This window comes from Oreochromis niloticus, linkage group LG17 (genome assembly GCF_001858045.2).
Source record: "Oreochromis niloticus isolate F11D_XX linkage group LG17, O_niloticus_UMD_NMBU, whole genome shotgun sequence".
In the NCBI taxonomy this organism is placed as follows: domain Eukaryota; kingdom Metazoa; phylum Chordata; class Actinopteri; order Cichliformes; family Cichlidae; genus Oreochromis; species Oreochromis niloticus.
The window spans coordinates 33,079,913-33,104,959 of record NC_031981.2 but is presented as its reverse complement, the minus strand read 5'-3'; the positions used below and the strand labels follow the sequence as shown (position 1 = coordinate 33,104,959).

The following is a 25,047-nucleotide window of genomic DNA, read 5'->3' as shown; positions in this document are numbered from 1 at the left end:
GCATGATCATGCGTGTGTGTGTATGTGTGTGTGTCAGCGTGCATCGAAGTGTGTACACCCCAGTGATTTGTGGTTGATAATTGCAAGGAGGGGGCTAATAACAATGGTGTCAGGCTGGACTGAGGAGACTTCATTATTAATATCTTGTTTCACAGGCTAAACACTGGGCAAAACATGCACACACTCAGCACAGACACTCATCTACATCCTATTCTGGGTTGTCATCACAGCAGAAGACAGTAAGAGAGAGTGATGAAAGGAGGAAGCTGAGGAAATGAACAAACTGGGTGGACAAATTGACTCTGGGCATGTTATGTGTGAGTGTGCTTAAATACGTCTGGATGTGACTGTGTGTATGCTTTTGAATTATAATTCAGATGTCGTCGAAGTTTGTGTCAGACGCCTGCAGATGCAAATGTGCCCTATGCTAATTTTTTGATCTGACAACTGCAACAAAAGCATCTGTCCCCATAGCTCCTTGTGTGTCGATCAAATAATGTCACCTCATTCTTCCCTCGTGACCCCCAAACTGCAACATCACTGTCACTCAGACCATAACAAATGTTTATTTAGACATCCACCAATGACTTACTGTGATGGGATGGGTAGAATGCACCAATCCAAGTCTAAATGGACTTGGGTGGCAGCGTGGGGAGATGGGGTGGTGGTGGTGGGGGAGAGCCATTATTATGCTCACAGCTATCTGGTCAGGAGATTTTTTTTCCTTCAACCTTCCCGGTTAAATTAGATTTTTTTGACTTGTAAACACAGTCAAACAGTAAAAGAAGAGTGAGGCTGTTGCTGTTGTTTGTGAATATATATATATATTCATACACTGCTCAAAAATAATGAAAGGAAAGGTTTTTAATTAGAGTGCAGCATCAAATCAGTTAACCTTTTGGGATATTGACTTGACCAGTTAACTAGAAGAGTGGGTTGTTAATCAGTTTCAATTGCTTTGGTGTTAATGGAATTAACAGCAGGTCCACCAGAGGGACAACCCCCAAAACAGGAATGGTTTTTACAGCTGAAGGACACTGACATTTTTCCCTCTTTGTCTTTTCTTTCTTGTGGTGATAACAGAGGTTGCACAGGTTGCATAGGTAGATAAACTACACATCAGTACGTGCCATTGCTAGAAGGTTTACTGTGCCTCTCAGTACAGTCTTGAAGCACGGAGGAGATTCCAGGAGACCGGCCGTTACTCTAGGAGAGCTGGACAGGGCTGTAGAAAATGCTTCACCCTTCATCAGAACCGATATCTGGACCTTTGTGCAAGGAGGAGCAAGATGCCCACAGTCAAAGCTACAAAATGACCTCCAGTAGGCCACTTGTGTGAATGTCTCTGACCAAAAAAATCAGAAACAAACTTCATGAGGGTAGCCTGAAGGCCAGACGCCCTCTAGTTGACCCTTTGCTCACTGCCTGACACTGTGGAGTCTGATTGACATTTGCCATAGTGTAGCAGAAATGGCAGGTCTGGCACTAGTGCCCTGTGCTTTCCACAGATGAAAGCAGGTTTACCTTGAGGACATGTGAGAGACACGAAAGGGTTTGGAGAAGCTGTGGAGAACGTTATGTTGCCTGTAAAATTGTTCAGCATGGTTTGGAGGTGAGTCAGTGTAGAAAAGGTAGACAAAAGTACTGTTTTTTAAATCTGTGGTAGGTGGCATCAAAGTGACGGATCTGCTCATCCTAAAAGAATATATATATATGAAAATATAAAAGCTTTAGAACCATCAAAAGGCAACAACTGAAGTAATATAGGACTGACAGCACACTGGTAATAAATGTCCCGGGGGATATCGCATCTCAAAGGAAAGACTCAGGACTTTGTCTCATAGATCACAGTCAGATGCAATCTCATGCTCAGCATTGAAATAATAGCTTTCTTGAAAACGACTCATTTTCCTTTCTTTCTGCACTAATTCAGATTTTCTTCCCCAAATATGTCAGACACTTGTATGAAACTTTTATTATTGTATATATTTGTGTCTGTGTGCAGTTTTGTATATGTATCTGTATGGCTGTGTGAACATGAGTGTGTTAGGCTGCCAAGATGAACAAGAAGTGCCACTGAAGTGGAAAATTAGTCACTGTAAACATGTAGTTAAGTAGACCGGGTCAGGGATGTCCCTGTAAGTTAAATTAGTTATTGTGCATCCTGCCATCTTTTTCCCCAGACATGCTCATATAAACAGAGCTTCTTCAGTGTGCCCCACATCCCCACCTTTTATTCCAGTGACAGAAGTGTTGCCATATTAATGGCAGGAAAAACAGGAACAAATCAGGCAACATCTTTTGTTGTTGTCAAGTTTTGAATTTAGAGTGTTTTGATTATTTTTACTTGCTACCTGTGCTCATTTTAATAATTTGAGGTATTAATTCTTGCATTGAATTTTGGGTACCAATTAAGATTGCCTTATTGTTTCACAGATTGCTCAGAAAACAAGCAAATCCAATTTTATTTGAAATTGTATTTCAAAATAGGATAAAACTTTTTTATCCAAAAGATTTATTTTCTTAAAAAGCTACTTCTATTAACAAGGTAATTTTTATATTCAAAGTACATAACGGGAGACAAATTTTAATAGAAAAGATATTGCTTTTTCTTCTTTTTTAATCACAATTTGTAGTCTTTTTTAGTAATTTGTAAGATGCATTTTCTAACATGTAAACTAATTTAATTAGCTTAGTTTTTGATTAATGTTTCTAATATGAAGGTTCTTTAGTTTAATAGATGTAGTAGCTAACAAGTGAACAACCTTTGACCTAGACCTAGATTTTAGTTTCTAATATTTGGTTTGTATTAAGCTATAGCTCCATCCAATATTGAATTTGTTGTATTTGTGTGTTTGGGTACACAGTTCTTACCTTGTCGGTTCTTCCTCAGTGATGTCTCCTGTGTTTATATCTTTGTCCTTCAGCGTTTCCTGTCTTAATATTTAATGTGAATTTTGGGCTGTTCCCTGTTTTACTTTGAATGTTAGTTTTCTTTCTTGTCCCTGTCTTCCCCCGAATCCCCTGATTCGCTCTCACCAGTGTTCCGCTGTTCTGCCGCCCTTTGTATTACTTTCCATGATCTTCTATCTCCTATATGATCCTACATCAACTCTTAAAGGCTTGTTTTTTTCTGTTTTAGTCTGCTGTTTGCATCCTGCATTTGGGTCCACATAAAAATGACAGTTAAGTGGTGAAATCGCAACGATTTTAGATATAAGAATATTTCCATGACTTTGCACCTATAGCCAGTTTGGAAACTTGGAAAAAAACAACAACTACCCAACAAAATGGTTGGAAGGTTTGGTAATTATTTCACACACTGAAGCAAATGAATGATGTTTGCGTAAAATACACAGTGATTCCTCATTCCCTAGGTTTCCTGGGTTGTGGTTATATTTTAATGTTTATAGAACAGTAAAATTATTGTAAACCTATTTGTTGCCAACAAGAGAAAGGCAATGAATAAAACTGTCTAAGGATCTGGTTACTACTGATGCTCATCAGGGATAAACAAAGACATTAGATACTACTGAGAAAATTTAGACCCTTGTACTAGGTCACTTAGGTTGAAGGCATCTTCCAGAAACGATGACACTATTTTCCAGAGAATATATTCTTCAGTGAGTGATGATTTTCTACCAGGTAAACACTAATCTCAAACATACCCTAACCTTTATGCTTCACATCTGCTCTGAAACAGGTTAGATCTGCAATGAAAATTACGATGGCAATGTACCTCTGTAAGAAGTGAAACACCTTTATGGTACTGAAAAACCCAGGGACACCTCTGAAGTTACCTGGATAGGCCCAAATCCTGCTTCGTAGTACAGGCCTTTCTTTCCATTCTTATCATTTTCATTCTACCCAAGCAAGTGGTCCAACTCTGGCACTGATCAGCTTTAACTTGCATTATTTTTTATTGTATTTTGTTACTTTTATTCTCTTTATATTAACACTGGAACCCAGTGATGGTTTCAAATCTCTTGATATTATTTCATTACTCAAAGAACATTAGCAGTTTCACATCATGCTATTACAGATTTACAATGTATGTTAGTTTCTTTTACCTCTTACTGGAATTAATACCCATCAGTGGAGAGATGGTAAGGATCCAAATGCAGTACACATAGGCAGGTTGAAAATACACAAAGGAGGAGCCTTTATTGGCTAAAATAAAAGGCAAGAGGCGGGGGGACTATATATACACACTGGGGACGAATTACACAATAGGACACAGCTGGGAACTGAGCGCAGGTGAGCAGGTCGATAACGGGTGAAAACAATAAATACAAGGAAGCAAATGACAAAGAAGGAAAAAGGACAAAAAGTAAAACTAGTGCAAGGCACAAGAGAAAAAAACTAACCTTTGAAGTACGGTGGGAAATGTTGCAAAGATACAAAACACTGAGACCTGAAGGCTCAGACTAAATGAGATGATTGGGAAAGTGTGACACAGCAGGACACAAGGTGCTGACTAATAAACAGAAACGCAGAGGACTCTAGAGACTAGATGGAATAATATAAACAAAACTGCATCTGTAAAGCGTGTGATATAATTTAATGGATGATTCATAATTACAATACATGACAGACAACACCAACAAGTCTCTAAGGCCAAAATATGCCTGTATATGTTTTTGTTAAATTAATTCCATATGTGTGGATGGCTTCTCTTATGTAATTTTGAAATATATAAAAAGGTACTCTTACCTGCTCCTCTATTTATCAAGGGTATACCACTGCAGATGGATCCATGTGTTGTTCTAGATGTCCTCCCTGATGCAACCCTTCTATTTATCTTGTCTTGGGAATAGCACTGCAAGTACTGGCTTGTGACCCAATAGGAAAGAGTAAACAGAAGACCCTTTGTATCATTGATGACCAGATTAAAATAGTCAGTATACCATGCAACCCATACCTATGCATGCTAACTTCACTTTCCTGTGTTCTGATGTTATTATCTATATCTATCATCAGTAATATCTGCCTGAAAAGAGGTATAAAACTTTATTTAAATGCTAATGTCTTTTGACAGATTAGCATACACAGGAGCAATATATTTTCTACTGTTTGACTAGGCTCACAGCTGAGCTATTTCACTCAGTACAGATTCACTCTGAAGCATTTGCTCAGCCATCTATGACTTCATTTAAAAGAAAATGGCTCAAAATTTCTTGTGTGACGATTTATTACTGTTTGCCCGGGAATTCTATTCAACCTTTCCCGTCACTGAGAAGAACAGAGGGCAGGTTCAAGTGCAGGAATTTGATGTGTGATGACTGGTTGACAGTCTCTAATCAAATCTTCCATAATATCTATGTGCAGTAATGGTGGCAACATCAAATGAACAGTAAAATCTTATAGAACAAAACCAAAATGTTTTACAATCTAAATACAGAAGTATGGGATAAATCTGTCACTCCAGGTTGAAATAGTTTGTGGGGAAATGTGTATGTGCACAAGTTTGTAATGTGTTCAACACGTTTCCCCTCGCAGGGCATCAAATACCGCAGTTCTGTCAAAGCTGCTCGTGTCTCTGCATAGGATGTCCTTTGGTGGTGTGATGCACCAGCTGAGGCAAAAATTAGATGCCGACAGCAAATGCTTCAACTACATATAGAAGTACTTCATTTATTCATATTTTTTTTTATCCGTATGTCACGAGGTGGGATTGAGACACAGTTGAAATGCTAATGAATTATCTGTTGGACAAGTTTGGAATATAGATAGAGCTTCAAAAACGGATGAGAAGCATTTGATCTCGAGTTCTAGCTGAAGTACTCACTTTTAAGGCAGCAGAACAGTCATGAAAGATCAATAACCTCACCTTAATTCCTCGAAATATTATGAAATCATGATGAAATTACATTTTTCTTTATTTGCCAGATTCTCAGTCATCCCACATTATCTCACACTCACAGAGAGGGCATTTGAAGTTTTTTAATCAGTATTCATCAAAGGACCACAACACCCTGCCAAGTACCCCAGGTAAGGTTTTTACAGCCAGGCATGCACTGTGGCTCACAGGAGGGCCGAAGTGGAGGGAGCAAAAGCAGTGGCTCAGTGCCAGTTTAGCAAGTGCTTCAGGCTATGTCCTTTATTAGAGCGATCATGATATTTGGTGATTTTAAAAATCAGATATAGCAACTGATTTTTTTCCCTCTCAGACACACGAAAATAACATTGTTGCATGTAGTGATTTATTAACTCTTCTACATGTTGCCTGATGGTTGTTGGTTGTTGTTTGTGACGCTCTAAAAATTTGTGTTCCCAACAGCTAAGTTCTAAAGTGCCCTGCAGTGGATAATCTATGCAACAATAACACATCACAAGGATGAAAGCTGTTTCTTCCATCTCTTCTTTACTTTTTAAATTTTCATTTACAAATACAATGTTTGCAAATAGATTGGGAAAAAGTTAATATCAGCTGATAATATCGGCCCACTGATAAATCTGCCAGGCTTTATTCTTTATATCCAGGATCCACACAACTCTACAGTGTCTTAGCTTCTTTAAAACAAGCACATTTGGGAAGGATGGGACGTGTTTTGGTTTTAAAACAGTTGGGTTTGTGAAGACGGTTTTGGCGACAATATCGCAGACACACTTGTTCACCTTCCCCATGGGGTCTTTGTTGTCAGTTCGAGCAAAGAAATCTGTGCACTTACTTTCCACCACTGCTGTTCTTCCTGTAGTATTTTCTCCTGATAAGCAACCAACACTCTGCTTCCTGTTTGAATGTGGCCTCACTATCAGCCCAGATTTGATCGCTGCTGCTTGTATAACTGCCTTCTCTGAACAGCTTTATTATCATTCTTATTCTTCTTGTGCACTGACACAAACAACAATGAAATATTTTGTACATTTTTGCCATATTAAAAACTGTGAGTTACACATGTATGAATGTGTTGTGTATTTAAGATTATGCACATCATGTGGCTACATGATACATAAATAAATAACAACAGCACAACAACACTACTGAGAGAAGAAAGTAGGAAAAATAAATGAAGATAAAGATATTAATGAAAATATAAATAGAAACAGTGATTAAATGAAGGCACTAGGCTATCACCTTGGGCCATGGGAATTATCATTTATTTTAAGTGCTATTACTATTCTTATTATTATTTTACTGTTATTTGACATTAAGAATTTCTTTTACAAAGCCATCCCTACGGTGGCCCTGAAAGGCCAAACAGACTGCAACTTAAGAAAACACCAGCAATAAGAAAAACACTGCAAAAGCACACAAAACACAACGGAAATGGGAAAAACGAAAACGGAAATAGGAAAAAACAGATTTCCAAAAGCACAAGGGAAGTGTTTCTGGGGAGACAATAACCCACGGACCAGTTGGTGGAACCAAAATATGCTAAGAATTGCACTGGGAGACACTTAAAAGAAGTGGAGGATTTATCGGTTTTGTGAGGAAAGAAAGATGAGAGGTCAGTGTGTTAGCCTAACTATTAGCCTAAAAAAATGTGATCAGTATTATATGAATCATGAGATTAAAACACACTTACCTAGCATGTTTTGGTTCCTGCAAGTTGACCCTGCAAGTTCGGTTCCTGCAAGTTCCTTAAGTTGCAGTCCGTTTGGCCTCTCAGGGCCACCGTACATCCCCCTCAGAAGCAGCACAGTTTACAGACGTACATACAAGATAAATTTTATATGAAAGTAAAGGGGTGCATTACTGTCTCCCACTTACTATGTGAGAGTGAAAAGGAGGACCCGTGTGGACACGGAAGGAGACGAAACTGGGTTCAAACAAAAAGCGAGCCGTTTATTATGGCTGGAAAACATGAATACAAAAATAAAGTAAAGGTGGGTAGGACGAAAACTAAACTAAAACCTAAACTAGCAAAACAAAACCACGATAACTATGACTAACACTAAACACAGACGACCTGACAAAGACTGAATGAAACACACAGACTAAATACACACAGGATGTGATCGGGGGAAGTGGAAACGCATGGGAAATTAGCTGACTGGAATGAACATAATGACGCCACAGGGGAAAAGTAAAACTAAGCACATCTAACATAGAAACACAAGACTTTCAAAATAAAACCGGAAACACTGAGACGTAGATATGACAACACAAGCTTGACAATATGTAACACAGACAAGAAATGCATACGGCTAACACAGAAGAACTGCGTGAAACATAACCTAGACTAAAACTTGAGGCAAACTAATAATAATCCAAGAACTTAAAATATAACATAAGAAATCAAAAACAAACTGAAAATGCTTGGTCACAGCCTCAGCACCTGACACTTACAGATGTCCATCGCAAGACATCATTTAATAATCATAAAGGGACAATATGACTTGGAACATGTTTTAGACATAAAAAGACGTAAAAATCACACTGATGTGGAGGTTCCAAAAACCCATATACAATTATGATATGGTTGGCATTACAGGCTTAGTGATAATATGAAAAAAATAACTGACTTTAACAGGGGGTCTAAATATTTTGACAGAGAAAGGGGCTCAAAGCACGATGTAACGACAATCTTTATTCTCAAATGTATAAAAGATGCATTAAAGTCACAGTCTCTCCCTTTGTATTCGCTGTGCGCAGAGTTGTTTTGGTTCAGTTGACACCTATCAAATATTAATTACTTCATTTCTTTTGAAGTTGGAAGAATTCAAGCTGCTCTGGTTGAGTCTCGTCTGTTGCAGACTTCAAAGTATCGACCTGTGATGTCCAGGCTTCTGCGTCTTGCATCATATTTATTCAGTTTTTTTCCCGTCCCTCTCTTTTCCACAGACCGGAGCCGTGCAGGATACGCTGCTTTTCAACTGTCTGAGGAAAGGTGGTGGGGGTGGGCTGTAAATGAACAGCTTACAGTATCCGTTTCCTCTGAGCCTTCTTCCTGTGTCTCCTCTCGCCTTTCTTACCATATGGAGGGTGGTATGGCATCATTATCAAGAGGGAGGCAACCATCCAGTCAGAGAAATCGACAATTAGGAACCAATAAAGTGGAAAAGCATATTCTCTATGCTAATGAGTTTCCCAGCAGCCGCAGTAGATTCTGATTAGGCCCCACCACTTTGCAGACGTTACTATTACTGTTACTTATTCCATTTATGTAAAACCCAATTTATTTATTTCATTGTAGTGTTTATCAGGACCACAATACGGGGGCCTGAGCGCCTTTGGTGGGCTTTGAAAAAGAAGTGACAGACGAGGAAAGAAAGCTAATTTGATTCATGAGTAGATTTAATGGAAGAAACAGTGAAGCGTGAGAGCATCTATAATGTATCCCCAGCGACTGTTCCCTATACGCTCTCCCCCTGCTGTCACAGGCGGTGAATGGAGAGCAGACACGGGAAGACGATCTCGTTTTCAAGCTTAAAGGAGCAGACAGGGGAGATACCAAGTGTAACATAGGCTGCAGAGGGAAGTTCAACCTGTGCCTGCCTCCGACGCAACTATGATGATCAAACGCATGAATGTGAAGACCGAGCTCGCCATTAGAAGTGATGCGGCGGCACAGCCCCTCTCTTTCTGCTGCCTGCTGTCTTTTTGTTTTGTGTCAAAAGCAATTTAAAACCACATGTCAATTAATGCTGTCTAATTGGTATCAGACGACACTTCCAGAAACATGAGATACCACAGAGCTTTGATGTTTTAGATTATTTTTCTTTTTTTAAATTTGTACCCTGCACAGCTGTGATTGTCTTTATTAGTTTTTGTGTATTTGTGTAGTTTTGCATCCTGCTGGAATAAAATAACATTAGAAGCCATTTAAAACGCCGCCCCGGTGCCAAAAGACATCCGAGAATTATCTCACATTTTGTCATAATGATGCGATTTGCATTGCAAAGCATCTGTCGGAGGCCTCTGCTGAATCTGCCAGAGACCTCATCACCTCTACTGTAAGCAAAATTTGGAGTTTCTGACTTACAAATAGCTCGACTCATAACGAGCACAGAGGAGGTGAGATTTGCCACGTGCTATTTTAAACCTGCAAATACAGCTTTATGTTTTTCAGACCCTGTCATCAATAAATTTGAGTAATATATTTATTAGAATCCAAGAAATCTTTTTCTCATCCACTACCGAGGCGCTTCTCTTGCAGGAAAAGTGCAATGTAAGCCAAAAGAATGAAAGACTGGTCGTTATTTTCAATTATTTGAAATGCATTCAGATACATTTTTGCTTATGCTGAACTTTGGTGCAGGAAGTGCTGCTTAACTGAAAGCTTATTCAACTAGAAGCTTATTACACTTTCATAGCTGGACAACGGAGAGTGTTTGGCTTTGTGTCTGAAGGGATATTGCAGGCCATTCATTAAGGCACGCTTTCAGGGAGATACCTGAGACAAGCTCAAAGACAAAAGAGCCAATAAACCAGCAGAAACACATCCAATCTGATAACGGAAGAAAAAGTAGCGACTAATTTGAGATCCTCTTGTTCTCATGATATCACAACTCTAGTATCTCATCTTTGGCTGTAAGAGGTGCCTTTGAATCTCATCCCAGCCAGGAAGACAATGTGAGAGGTTGTAAAACTGTAGTAAAACTAAAAGTAAGGGGAGTGTGGCGACGGTGCTCTTCGTCAACCGTCCTCTATGGATGCTCAGAAGTTGTCTATAAGGAGAAAATGATGCGGGTGAAAGGACAGGTGAGAAAATGGTGAGAGGAAGAAAAATGTATTTAAAAAAAGGGGCTGTGTGTACATGGTGCACGGCTGTGTCAGCATTATTTAAAAGATCTCATTAACCTGAGCCTGAAAGCGACAAAATCAATAGTCAGTGCAGGAACACAAAGCATTTCAAGGAGCCAGAAGTGCTCCGCATTTAGTCCTCAGGTTCATGATGAGAAGTGGGGTTAAATTCATTGAACAGAGATAACACAGAGGCTGTCTAGGTCAGGGGTCACCTGTCTTCTATTGACTTGGCCTGAAACCAGATCTGGCAAACAACACACACTGATCAGGGATTGTGAATTTGTGTAATGATGTTGGATCACCTTGATCTTGAATATCCACAGTCTGCTTTATTTGTGTGAGGAAAGTCATCTCAGCTGCTCTACAGCTCCAGCATCTGAAACCATGTAAGTGCTTTAAGCGCTTTAAACCCCAGCAACAAAATAAAGGAAGCGTATGGCAACAGCGGGAAGGAAAAACTCCCTTTTAACAGGAAGAAACAGGCTCTTTGGAAGGGCAGCCATCTGCTGCGACTGGTTACCCTTGTGACGAAAGTCTGGCTTTGTTTTTCCTGTTTGTCTGTGTGCAGGTGTGTATCTGTGTGCAGTAGGAGCTGAAATGAAATAAATAAAATTGCTGTTTTAGGTGCACTCTGCCACCTACTTTTTCCTTTCAGTTCTTCCTATAAATGCAAGGAGTCCTTTTCCACTTTTTCTCAGTGGATGACAATTGCTTGATTAGGTCTACCTGTTCTGTCTGGCAGTCTGTTCTTATACATCACCAAAAGGAGACTGACTGACAAGTTGGCACTAAAACATATAGTCTCAGATCACTGACACAGACCTTTGGCCCAAGTTGTTCTGGTACAATGCACGAACAAGTCATGTTTTCAGTCAGACAACAAATAGCTGCTTTGGTATTGGTCAGCATCTCACTTATTCAAGCTTCAAGTGAAATGTTGGTGGGTTGACAGTAGAAGTTCCATAAAAAAACCATTATCCTCCGAGCCATTTTGTTTGAGCGTCACTCTAATAGCATCATTGGTCTTCATTTATGTTCACGAGATCATGACAAACTTGTCACATAGCATTAGTGTCATTTTTACCTTCAATTTGAGCACTGTATCCAACACCTGCGCCACTGCAATCCACCGAGTGACTAAAATACGACGGCAGATTTGCACTGTGACATCGCTGGCGAAGGAAGAGTTTTTCAGCGCTGTCAAAACATAAGGTGAAGCGTTTCTCTGCTACACAAAGTCAGGGAATAAAATGAAATGTTAAATCAGTTTAATCAATTTCAAATTCATGGTTCTTCTTCAAATAAAAGCAAACACATTTAGCGCTTACGTGAAGCTGTAAAACTAATTGTCTGTGGGCAAATATCGACTTTTAGATTATAGTCCACGTTTGTTTCATTTCTTTCATTTTGTTCATAGCCTACCAGCATCTACTTTCTTTGAAACACAGCGGGGCTGCTGTAATTGTATTCACAGATACAATATGGAGGCTTCAGAAAGAAAAGTTTGAATTGAAAGTGACGGGGAAAAACAGAAAAAATGAGGAGAAAAAAGGGGAATAAGAATAGAATAAAGGGCAGGATAAACTCAAGGGCAGATGGAGATGTTGAAGCCAACAGCACATAGTGTCGGCTCAAATGGACCATGAGGGGGCAACTTCTGGCTCCTGGAGGATTTTCTTCAGGTCATCAAGCATCACATCATGGAGAGGCGAACGCAGCCATGGTCACGGCTATAGCCACGGAAACACAGGCAAAGCCAAAACCCTGCTCTGTTATTTCCACATTCATGACTCATCCTAAACCGAAAGTCTTCCTCTTTATTCTCTCCTTCATTTTCTCTGTGTGACTGGGCTAAACAGTAAACTGTGACCATACTCTGGCTTGACTTAGAGAAGCATGAAATATATGAAACCTCAGTTGTGCCCCCATTAAAACATCTGAATATTTCTGGCCCCGATAGATTTTCTGCTCCACTGTCTGACTCCATCCGCAGATCTCTCTTGCCCACACCGGTGCAAAAATATCAGCGTACCCTAGAAGTATAAGTCAGGTACACTCTGTGCTTTAGATAAAGCCAGATACTGTCACTGTTCTGTCACCGGCGCTGATGCTGCAAAGCTTTTGCCCTTTTGACACCCGGATATAATCGTGACTTGCAATTGCGGATGTGTGCATTTTGTAAACCCCCTAAACCCGGGGTAGGCAACTCCAGGCCTCAAGGGCCCGTGTCCTGCAGGTTTTAGATATCACCCTGGGTCAACACACCTGAATCACATGATTCGTTCATTACCAGGCCTCTGGAGAACTTCAGGACATGTTGAGGTGGTCATTTAGCCATTTGAATCACCTGTGTTGGATCAAGGACACATCTAAAACCTGCAGGACACTGGCCCTCAAGGCCTGGAGTTACCCACCCCTGCCATAAATGCAATACGACATCACAAAACACTTACCTGACTAATCTATTGATTAGAGAAATAGGGTGGACATAATATCATAGACTGGCCCATCAGTGCTCAAATAGCTTTTGAAGTCCATCAATACCTTCATTCTTTTTCTCTTTTCCAATTCAGGGTCATGAGGTACACCCTGGACAGGTCGCCAGGAATCATTCACACTTAGGGGGCCATTTTTAGAATGACCAATTAACCTAACCCCACTAACTGCATGTTTTTGGACCGGGGAAGGACTCTAAAGAACCCACGCAAACAGGGAGAGAACATGCAAACTCCACACAGATGGTAGATTCAAACCGAGGACCTTCTCGCTGTGAGGCAACCGTGCTGACCAGCACACCACCATGCTACCGTTTGGAAGTGTTCTATAATATGACTGAAGGTGAGTATGAAGGCAAGCCATCACTCTTCTTGGTGTTTGTGCTTCCGAGTGATGCTGCTTCTTGACCACGGTTCAACCTCTTCGAAGGGAAGGAATAAATCTAATCCTTTCTCAGTCTTGCCAGCCAGGCCAGGCGGCTCTCACAGAGAGTCAAGCCCGAGGCATAGATTATATCCTTTTCATCTGTTGCCAAAGTTTAAGACTTGAATAAAAACCACTTTGGGCCAGGTTAAAGGAGGCGATTTAAACAGTCATGGGAGACTTCTCATTCTGGTTCTTGTTAATAATGCTCCTGTTATCGTGGACTGAATATTAAAAAAAAAAAAGTCCCTAAATGACCTCATTGTGTCTAATAAGGTGACGTTCTAAGTACTTTTATTTAAGCAGGTGTTTGTTTCATCTTAACAGGCTTGACAAACTCAAATACTCTCTGAGGTGCAGGTTAAACCTCCCTTGAAAAAAACTGTCGGCTTAATGGCCCCTGCCTTTCGCTGATAACCGCCGAGGCGTCTCCCGCTCTTTGGAAGCAGGTGGATAAAACAGCTAAAGCCTTTGTGTAAAGGCACCGTGAAACATAGCCCAGTGTCTTTTTTTATTTTGTTCTTTGAAGTGAATTGACATTCAGCTCAGGATTTTGTTTGAGCATGCACCTTCCCTCCCAAACTCCTCTGTTTTTAAAATTTTCTTTCTTTAAACTTCAGCACGTTATTTAAAGTCGGAGCCGTCCCCTCGTCCTTGAGAGCGACTTACAGGTCGTCTGTCTTTCGCGTTTCGTTTGAATTCCCTCTACAAGCTGATTGAGGGTGTCAGTCATAGAGGGAGAGGACACGCTGGCAGGTCGAATGGTGGGAGCCAAGGAGTCTGTCAAACTCCATCGCTGCTATGAAAATGGAACCAGGAGAGCACAACTCTCAGTACAACCGCGGGACATTGAAGAGAGTGCACGGAGGAGGAGGATGTGTGACTAGAATGCCAGAGCACCATGTCACAGCTGATGACAGTCAATTTTTCTGAAAGTCAAGGGGCTTTGAGAAGCGCACTCCATTGCAGGCAGCAGCAGAGCTGATGGTATTAATAAGGGGAGCACTTACCTGTTTTCCAGGGACATACCGTACAACAGCGTGCATGTCCCACCAATTATCTACCAAGCAACTGTGCCCTTTAACCCATCTATCCATTTCTGGTCTGTTCTCATCTCCCAGAAAATGTAGAGCTTTTGTGTAGCAGAGGTAGCAATACAATGATGTTGTGTTTTATCCCTGGAAAAAAAAGAGAAAAAAATGAAAAGGTTTGTGCTACAGTATAACATTGTGTGAGTTCGGTATATGGTACTAAGATTTTAAACAAGTTGTTCCAGCATCCTTCTTCTTCTTCTCTCCAGATTTGGCTTCATTCAAAACATGAAGTCAGTCTCCTCCTGTTTTGAACCCAAAATGTTTCAAATATTATGTATGATCCATGCTCATATGTGTCATTTGATGCTTTTAGAGATTTCTATTCAAAGAAATCTCTGTGCTGAAATGTTATATTAAACTTTACGGGCAGATCTCTGTGGTCCAGGCCTGACCAATAAAGTCACTGTGATTCCTCAGCTTATTGTGATGCATTTCGACCATAGGTTACACTAATTGACACAGTTTAATAATGAAAAACTTAAATGCCCATATTGCCAGTAGTTCATTGCAGTATGAACTCAGTTTATTCTGATCACAGTATTTTAGTGCTTCTGCAGCAATCGTAGTAGCCAGCATGACTGAGGAGGACACAGAGAAGTTGGGCCTGTGCAGGTCAGACTTTAGGAAGTACCCCACGTGTATCTTTAAAACTAAGAAGAGATCATTCAACAGCGTTTGCAGCTAGTTTTAAAGCATGACCCTCCTCGAAAAATGCAAAACAAATGGAAAAGTTTTGAGGATATTGTAGGCAAATATCAGTTCAGTGATCAACTTCTGTACCTAGAGAAAATGCCTCTCCTGCTTTGCCTCTGCAGTCTAAGAGTATGGTTTTGTACTTTAATCACTGCAGCTATATTTATGTGTGAGTGTAATATGCTAGCACTGTCTATTTATTTTTAAGTAGGATGGCAAAGTGACTTAAGCTGAAAAAATGATTGTCCATCCGCTTCATATGGTCCGCTGCTGACCCTGGAGCTCTCACTGTAAGAGCTAACATCTCAAATATATAAAAAAAATTGCACATTTTGGGGATATTCTATATCTGCTGCTGTTTTTGTTCTTCCTTCTTTTTCAGATATGTAAAACAAGTCATTCTTGTCAAAGGTGTAGCAGCTAGTATGTGTGTTCACATGATGGTGAAGTCGGGAAAAAAAATAATATATCAGAAGAATACTTGCTGAATTTTGTGCAACATTCAGAAGAACCAAAGAGCTTATTGTAGTATTTCCCTTTACTGTTTTGACATTATATCTCATTTTATTGATATTTTTCTTAGACTTATCAATTAAGTGGCAGATCACATGAAACATTTATACAGTACTGTTTTCAATTATTTATTTATTTTCTTTTTGAAGAAACCTACTGGAGTTTTTGTGAAAGCCACTTGGACACCAGCAGTTCCTCCGAGCGCTGCGGCCTCTAGGGACCAGCTTTCTTTGATATGACCTTCCTTTCATTCTTTGTGTGCTTTCTTTGATACACATGGGGTCACCATGGCTGGTGCTTTTTATCTCACATAGATGTGTATAATGCAGATAAAAGCTCTGGGGGCGTGATAGTGACAGGACTTTTGAGCAACAGAAGATGGCCAAATACAGTGCACCAGAAAACTATTTACAACCTTTCACTTGATCCACAGTGCATCATTTTACAGCCTTATTCTGAAATGAATTCAATTCATTTTTTACCTCAAACTTTTTCACACAAAAGCCCATAATATAAAGCGCCTTGAGGCGACTTTTGTTGTGATTTGGCGCTATATAAATAAAATTGAATTGAATTGAATTGAATTAATGACAAAGTGAAAAATTTGCTTGAAATTCTTGCAAATTTATAGAAAATAAAAAACTGAAATATAACATTTGCACAAGTATTTATAAACTTGTCAAGGCTCAGAGGCCCGTGAAGTGGAATGGACTCATGCGCAGAACCAAAGACCGGAAGCTTGAAGTGATTTGCGAAAACAAAAACTTTTATTTACAAGAATTCTTAACTTAAATATTCAAGACAAAAACAAGATTAAGCTTTGTGCAAAAGCTTGGTGTCTGTGAAGTGCGGGGCTTAGGCTAAGCATGGAACTGTCAGGTCACTAAACTGCTGAGGGCTGGAGTGGGGCAGGTGGAAACTGTGGCAGACCAGGGGCACTGAAACGAAGGAGAGGATAATCAGAACAGTCCAAGGAGTTGTGAGAGTTTCCCCATTTTACAAGCTGGGATGGCTTACGTGTTGGCAGGCGGAGATAAGCTGGAGGTGGAGGTGAGGCGAGGTCCGGGCGAGTCCTGAGTCCTATACGGGTGCGCAGGGAGGCAGGCAGGTGAGAATGGCAGTTTGCCTGAAAAGGATTGAGCAGCAGCTGAACGGAATCCAGAAGCGAGGCTATGGCAGGGTTTGGATGACGAGTCCAGGTACCGACTAGGAGGCAGGAAGAGAGAGGTAAGTAATGCACACTGAGAGATACACAGAAACATGAGGCTGTGAACTAACTGAGGTTAGCAGACAATCTGGCGAAGACTCATTGTTTGCGCTGCTCCTAAATACTGCCAGAATAATTGCCTGCAGCTGAGGAACGGGGAGGGGCAAGAAGGGCTCCACCCAGAGGAGGAGAGCTGATGCTGTGGAAAGTTACTCAGACTCGCCCAGACCATGACAAAACTGAGCTCAGTTGCAGAAACCATACAAGCTTGGCACGTCTATTTTTGGTCAATTTCTCCAATGCAGAATCTCTCAAGCTACATCAGGTTGGATAGGGAGCGTCAGTGCACAGACATTTTCAGATGATCAAAGATCTTCAGTTAGATTCAAGTCTGGCTGGTCCACTCAAGGACATTCACAGAGTGGTCTTAAAGTCACTCCTTTGTTATCTTGGCTGTGTGCTGTTGGAAGATCACCCTTTTCCAGAGTTCCAGAATGCTCTGGAGCAGGTTATCATCAAGGAAGTTTCTGTACATACATCTTTCCCTCAGCCCTCACTGGTCTCTCAGTTCCTGCTCCCAAAAAACATCCCCACAGCGAGATGCTGCCACCACCATGCTTCACTGTAAGGATGGCATTGGCCAGGTGATGTGTGGTGCCTTGTTTCCTTGAGATGTGGCATTCAGGCCAAAGAATTCAATTTTTGTTTCATCAGACCAGAGAATTTTGTTTCTCATGGTCAGAGAGTCCTTCAGGTGCCTTTTGGCAAACTCCAGGTGGGATGTCATGTGCTTTTTGCTGAGGAGTGGCTTCTAACTGCCCACTCTACCATACAGGCCTGATTGGCCGAGCGCTGCAGAAACGGTTGTCCTGCTGGAAGGTTCTCCTCTCCACCAGACAATGTTGGAGCTGACCATCATGTTCTTGGTCACCCTTCTATCCTGTTTGTTCAGTATGGTCGGTTGACCATCTCTAGGGAAAAGTCCTAATGATTCCTAACATTTTTACAGATGATGGAGGTTAGTCACTGTGTTTGTTGGGAACTTTAAAATGCTGCATATATTTTTCTGCACCTTTCCCCAGATCTGTGCCTTGACACAATGCTAGCTTGGAAATCTGCAGACCATTCCTTGGATTTTATGGCTTGGTTTGGGCTCTGACATGCACTGTCAACTATGGGACTTATAAAGACAGCTGTGTGGCTTTCCAAACCATCTCCAGTAAACTGATTTTATCACAGGTGAATTTCAGTCAAGTTGTAAAAACATCTGTAAAGTGATCGGTGGAAATAGGATGCACCTGAGCTCAATTTTGAGTGTCATGGTAAAAGCTGTGACTCATGTACATCTTATATTTTTGTTTTTTAATAAATTTAAAGTGATTTATTGCTTATTGATCTATTGTGCATAGTCAAATGTCAAATATTGTCAAATATTTCACTATTTTGGGAACAACATGTCTTTTAAAAGGTGCTGATGGACTGAAAAATACATTTATGACTTACTGTAACACATTTGTCCACTGTGGCAGAGCTCCAGATTGGTGCTTATTGACACGACAAAATGTTAGATCATCACAATGTCTGCTGCTGTCCTACATGTCTGTTATTAAATATTCACTTTTCCTATGTTGGGCTCAGGTGGCTCTTACCAAAAGCTTTACCATCTGATCTTTTGGCCCTTTATGAGCTCACAACTACAATCTCCTGACTGAGCACGTCTGGCTTTGTCTAAATCTAGGATCAAGACCAAAGATGACTGGCCCTTTCCCATCTGAGACCCTGAGACTAAGACATGGCATGGAAAAAAAATCTATCTATAAATCTATAAATCTATCTATCTATCTATCTATCTATCTATCTATCTGAGAGAGAGAGATTTTTAAGAGATTTTAAGAATTGTCATTATAAGTAAATTATCATTAAGTATGATGATAAAACTGACAAGCAGTCGTCAGGAGCTACACTTGTAGATGCTTACAGCCACCTGAGGTAGTCCAGTCAGATGATGCAGAGATAACAAAGATGTCAAATGACCAAGAAAGTCCAAAATTGCCCCGGGTGTAATTACAAAGCGCCTCCAGTAGGGAGCAGGCTTTTCATAGCATTTTAGCAGAGTGTGTGGTGCCCATGCAGACAAGGAGCTCTTTTCAAACTGAGCGCTGAATTAGAGGAAGGAGGCGCACCAGCTTTCATTTAAATCTGCAAAAACATGCACTATTCGTGACAACTCATTGGCAAATGCAACAGCATTTACTGATGTTGACATTATAATAAAATATACGAAACCATATTAATTCTCAAAGATATGACAAAGAGATTAATTTCCCCTCGTTAAACCAATGTTAAAACACTTATCTACACATTTACTCAACCCTTACTGAGAGGGAATATTTTTGCATTTAAATTTTTTTTCATTTTAGATTATTCCGATTTAGACTCAGAAATGGTAAATGAGCCTAACATCAAGAGAACCATTAAATCATTGAATTATTTAACGTTTTATTAATAAATATGAGTATGAAGATGACTACTTGGTAATATGAAAATGTCTTCTTGTTTCACTCTCTCAGCCTACTCTCCCGGAGGCGCGTGCGCAATTAGCCCATATTGTAGAAGCCTGATAAAAATATAACAGCTCCCACATGCACCACTAACTGCACGTGACCTTATTGTATATTTTATATTAAATCCACCACCTAACCCACCTATATGTTAGAATTTACTACTGAAAGGCGTTGGACATTTATGCTAAAAAACACATTTTTTAGCATAAAAAACTGAGATCTTGCGCCGAGCGGCAAGATGCTCAAGATGGTCAGGCAAGTTGCCAAAATCTCTCTCTTGAAAGATGAGAACAGCTTGGAAGGTGGGCAGGGCAGGGCAGGTATAGGCGTTTATAGGGAGAGGGAAACGCTTTTGCTGTAGATTGGGCTTCCCCGAAATCTTTGCGGATGAGTCCCGCGCCAGGAGCTCGGCATTGTGGCCCGGTCTCCTGTCTGCTTCTTCTTGGAAACGGCGTCAGAGAGCAGCTGAGCAAAGGCTTAACATTTCAAACGTCTGGCGGTAGGCTGTAAAGTTTCCACCCCGAAAACAGTGTCATGCGGCAGTAGCAGCAGGGTTGGTGCAGGACACCTCGGGCATGCGTTGGTGCTGTAGGAATGAGTTTTCTGTAAAGCTTTGCGCACAGCCACTCCAAACCAGGGGCCTCTATTTTTTTTATTTATTTTTTTGCTCATTTAGGAAGGAGCTGTTCTGTTTCTGTTTACGTATAATTCTCCTGATTGAAGTGTTACATATATATATATATATATATATATATATTGGAAGAATTCTATTTAAACACCCTCCTGTTGAAACTGAGCTGCATTGTATTGTGCCTCGAGAATCCTGTTTAACCATTTGTGTAAAGGTTAACTCAGTCAAGCACCAGGAAAGCAGATTCACAGCGGAATTCCCTCAGTATTAGTCATAGATGTCCGCTCAGCTGGGAGGAGGCCTGCAGCCGGAGACCACAGTAAAACTTGAGGAACTAAAATCTGAAGAAGTTTTTGATGTGACAAGTCCTCCCGGATGTCCCCGGGACGGAGGAGAAAATAAAGTGGTTCTGTTCCCGGAGGGACAGCAGCAGCAGCCCCAGATGAAGCCACGCAAGATGACTCGCAGTCCAAAATGCGCCCGCTGTCGAAACCACGGCGTCGTTTCTTGTCTGAAAGGCCACAAACGGTTTTGCCGCTGGAGGGACTGCCGCTGCGCCTGCTGCCTGCTGGTGGTGGAGCGCCAGCGCGTCATGGCAGCGCAGGTCGCTCTCAGACGGCAGCAGGCTGCGGAGGTGAGACGAGCACAGGGGCAGGTCAGTGAAAGAAGAAAGATAGCAGAGGCAACCAAAAACAAACAAACAAACAAAAACGTATCCATGGCATCCTATAGATGATTATTATGGAGCAAGTACGCATGCCATGGTTGATGAAAGGGCAAAATCAGTAGGAAGCAAAAGTTGATTCCGATCGTCTGGACTAGAAAAGCTGAGGATGAGCCTGAGGCAGTGAGGGTGACAACACGTTTTAATATCACCTTTGGATAGTCGTCCCTGTATCTGTTCCTATAGCGACACAAAGGGAATATAATACATTTTATTAGGTCGTTTAGAAAAAAAATCTGTTCACAGTCTGTGTTGTACAGATAGTACTACTGTTCAGTCGATACAATAATTATATATCGAGCAAGGGACAACTTTTTAAAATCTCGATGAACGTGCAGAACTATATCTTTTATATTTTAAATACTTGCATTGTTTTCATGTAACAGCATTTATATGCTCAAATGTTAAACATTGAAGCCCTGTTTTGTTCTAATTTTAATGAGTGGTTTGAGCTTTAAAGAGAGAGCGTCAAGTGCTCATGATAGAAAAGGAATATAAGAAACCAGCTCAGTGGGTTATATCACAAATAAAAAGAAAAGCACAGAAATGAAAAGAAGCAAATTAGACAATAATAATAATAACAATAATGATAACATCCCTTAGAATAATGAGTGCCTCTTACTTTGCTAATTTGGCATTTATAGGAAAAATTACGTTGATGTTATTACTGAAGACAAAATTCTAAATCCTCTTTTTTTTTTAAAAAAAGGATTTAAACTAATTATATACATATCGTATAATAATGGATTTTATAAATAGCAGCTATAGATACAACTGGGTACTTGGGTGCTTCTCTACGCAAAATAGCATACCAATTCCACATAGTCAGCAATCCTAATAGCAGCAATGCTGGAGTTAAAAGGACAAATTCTCTCTGTCTCTGTCTTAATCCCAGAGATTCTCTTTGGCTCTTACATCATGTACTGTTTTCCTTTAATTACCTTCTAAATGTCTGACTGTAAGATAATTATGTCCAAATGTCTTATTCCTGTTCACATGTTTCTCTCAGGGCAAGAAGGGGGTCAGGTGTGCAGCTCCACTGCGCAGAACGGCATATCAGTGTTACACCAGAGCGACCGAGTCGAGCATCGTGGCCAAGAGCATCCTGCAGGGTAAAGTTTAATTAGCGTCTCCTTAATCGTGTCTCGCTTTATTCCCAGATTTTCATGTTCTGTACATGAATGAATCTTTACGTGTAGACAACTTCTGCTTTTGATTTAATGGTATTTAAGTTCATGCAACATCATAAATTAAGCTTTCCATGGAGCACATGATCATTCACCTACTCCATGGCGTCAAAGCTGGAAGAGAAATAAAATTGTGCAGACATAGTTTCCCTGTAGGTTTCCCCCAGCTTTAACCAGTAGAAACTCAATTTTAACTCTAACTGGTATTGTGGGAAACACAGCTTTTTTTCCCCAAATAAATGTATGTTTGTCCCCAAATGGTGACAGTGACCTTCTCAGTGACATTTGCAGCCCCTGTATAGAAACGTGTAATTGCATCAGCATTTGCAGGTCCTGCTGTAGTCAGTGTGCCACGGGTATTCCTTTTGGTTGGACTAGACACACTTCATTTATCCAAACAAACCCCCCCATCATCGAGACTTCACTATTTCATAACAACAGGCCATTATTGTAATACACTGTGTGCATTATTACCTGCTGGCTTGCAGTCAAGACCTGCTGGAGGCTTTGTCTTCTTTATAGCCCTCTCTGTCTTCCCTGTGCTCTCAGTAAAGCAACAGTGACGCAGCTAACCAACTGCATTATTAAAATAATAAACAACTAAGTGCTCAGACGTAAAAACAGCAATTAATTGGTCGGAACAATATCATTATCCATAAATTGACTGCATAAACAAATGTGTAACGGCAACATGTGGCTTTGCTCCCACGTTCAGGGATCAAACCTGCTGTGCCTCCAGAGGACGACACCCCTTGCTGGTCGAAGCAGACGCAACGTGACCAAACACACTTTATGTGCCCCTCCATCAGCGCCCGGATGAGGAAGAGACGAGCGTTTGCAGACAAAGAGCTGGAGAATGTGATGCTGGAGCATGAACTGAGACAGAGGGAGCTGCAGAGTGACCTTTTCCCCCCCTCGGCCCTCCTCCCCATGCTTCACCCTCCACCCTTGCCCATCTCCCCTGGTCTCCACTGCTGCCCTCCCAGCAAGGATCCCACGACTGAAGGGCAATCTAGCTATGTGCCCCTGTGCAAATACAAGCCCTTTTATGAGTGTGACTTCCAGCTTTATCAGTTCTTTCCCCTGAAGAGCAGGTACTCCACAGGAAATGACTATAATGACTTCTTGTTATGTCAGAGCTCCCAGCAAAGCAGACAGGAGAAGGAGGTGCAGAATGGATGGAAAGACAGCGAGAAGACAAAACAAGCAGAGGTCATTCCTTCGACATCCATACAAAGACTCCGAAATGATGGCAAGGCCATGTCATGTGCTATTCCTGTCAAATCCCCTTCAAAACGAGCAGAAATAATGGACTCAAATGGCTCTTCAACAGTCACACTTGCTATTTCTGCATCAGATCAGGGTGTCCTGGGTCAGCCAGACATCAGCGCACCCAGCAGGACTTTTGATCCCAGACCTTTGACGGCTAAGAGCTGGAGCTCAGACACTCCTGCCGACCAGGCAGCTCCTCATGCCGACTCTGTTAAGAGCCCTCACGGCGGCTCAATCAGGACTCCGGCTGTGAGGCCATTACCTTTTTCTGTAGAGGCTTTGCTGAGGGCCTGACAGACAACTGCAAGCAAAGTATAGTGCATACTTTATTATGCACAATCCAACCCGAACTGTCTGAATATAATTACAAAAACGGATTTTGTGGTACAGGTTTGGAAAAGCTATTCTGTAAAGTGCCAAAAGTGAAAGATTTTTTAAAAGCTATTTCTATAGAGTAAAATCACAGTGTTTGTATTTTTTATTTCCATGAAAAGGTATTTTACTATATTTTATCTATTGAAAAAATAATGCTAAAAGATATGTATATGTGCTACAATACCATATTTGTATTTACATTCTGGGCTAATCACATCTTGCACCATGCATACTTTGAAAAAGTGTTTTCTTTTTTATCATCCCATGTCAGTAGTGCCATAAAAATCTACTGAACCACTCTGTCTGGACTCTCTTTCTTCAGTCACGCTTTATTGTCTTTATCCTCAGAAGAAATACGGAATACAGACATAAAACAAAGTCAATGAAAAAGTCAAGTGCTTGTTGAACTTGTGCCCATTCCTTACTCGATGCTCTGATTTTTAACTCGCAGTGCAGATGTCCCTGGCTGATTTCTGTGCTGCTCTCACAGGGCTGTTTAGGGTCTAAACAAGGTGCTGCTGCTCAGAAATAGCTCACACCTAAAAATGACAAAGAAAGGAGCACTAGATGAAGCTGGTTGTTTGTCAAAGAGACAGTTAAAGCACAAAGACTTTCATAAACAGCTTAACATTTATCTACTCCCCCCCCCCTTTTTTTTTCTTTTTTTACCAAGGAATAAATGCACTATGCTTTAAATATTTATCAGCATTTGATAAGCTTTGCTGTTCTTCAGACTGAATACATGTTGCCACTCTGACATTATGACTGTATAAATATTGATCACACAGCACGCGGTTCAATATTTCACACAGTATCATTTCATCACACCAGCAGACTGAGGGGATATGGGAAATGCTCACCAAAAGGTTGACTGGGAGGCTGCCAGTGTTGCCTAGGCGACATTGTTCTTTATTGTATGCTGAGCCTGACGCCAGCCGAGTTTGTTTGAACACGCATTTGATCTATATCCGGTTTTTACTTCTTTCTCTTCTCCAGTTTTTTTGTTCTGCTCTGTAATCTCGCAGAGATGGAGGTCAGATACTTTTGACAACTCGGGACCTTGTGGCGTCAACACAGAGGTGATAGCGCAGAGGCTTTGTTTGCGAGAGTCTACCAGCATATCGGAGTGCCTCTCTCCCCCGTGTCTTTTCACAGACAGACAGGGAAGGGAGATT

At 40.9% G+C, this 25,047-nt stretch overlaps 1 protein-coding gene across 3 annotated transcripts in view; it reads left to right on the top strand.

Annotated features, from left to right (window-relative positions):
* Nucleotides 1-24,169, top strand: part of dmrt2b (doublesex and mab-3 related transcription factor 2b) — a 65,076-nt gene extending 40,907 nt beyond the window's left edge. The window contains 3 exon segments of one of the 3 annotated variants that reach the window (NM_001279473.1): nucleotides 20,043-20,969; nucleotides 22,048-22,150; nucleotides 22,941-24,169. In NM_001279473.1, coding sequence (NP_001266402.1) covers nucleotides 20,592-20,969; nucleotides 22,048-22,150; nucleotides 22,941-23,791 — 1,332 coding nt within the window. In that variant the 5' untranslated portion in view covers nucleotides 20,043-20,591 and the 3' untranslated portion in view covers nucleotides 23,792-24,169. 3 annotated transcript variants of the gene reach the window in all.
* The last annotated feature ends 878 nt before the right edge of the window (nucleotides 24,170-25,047 follow it).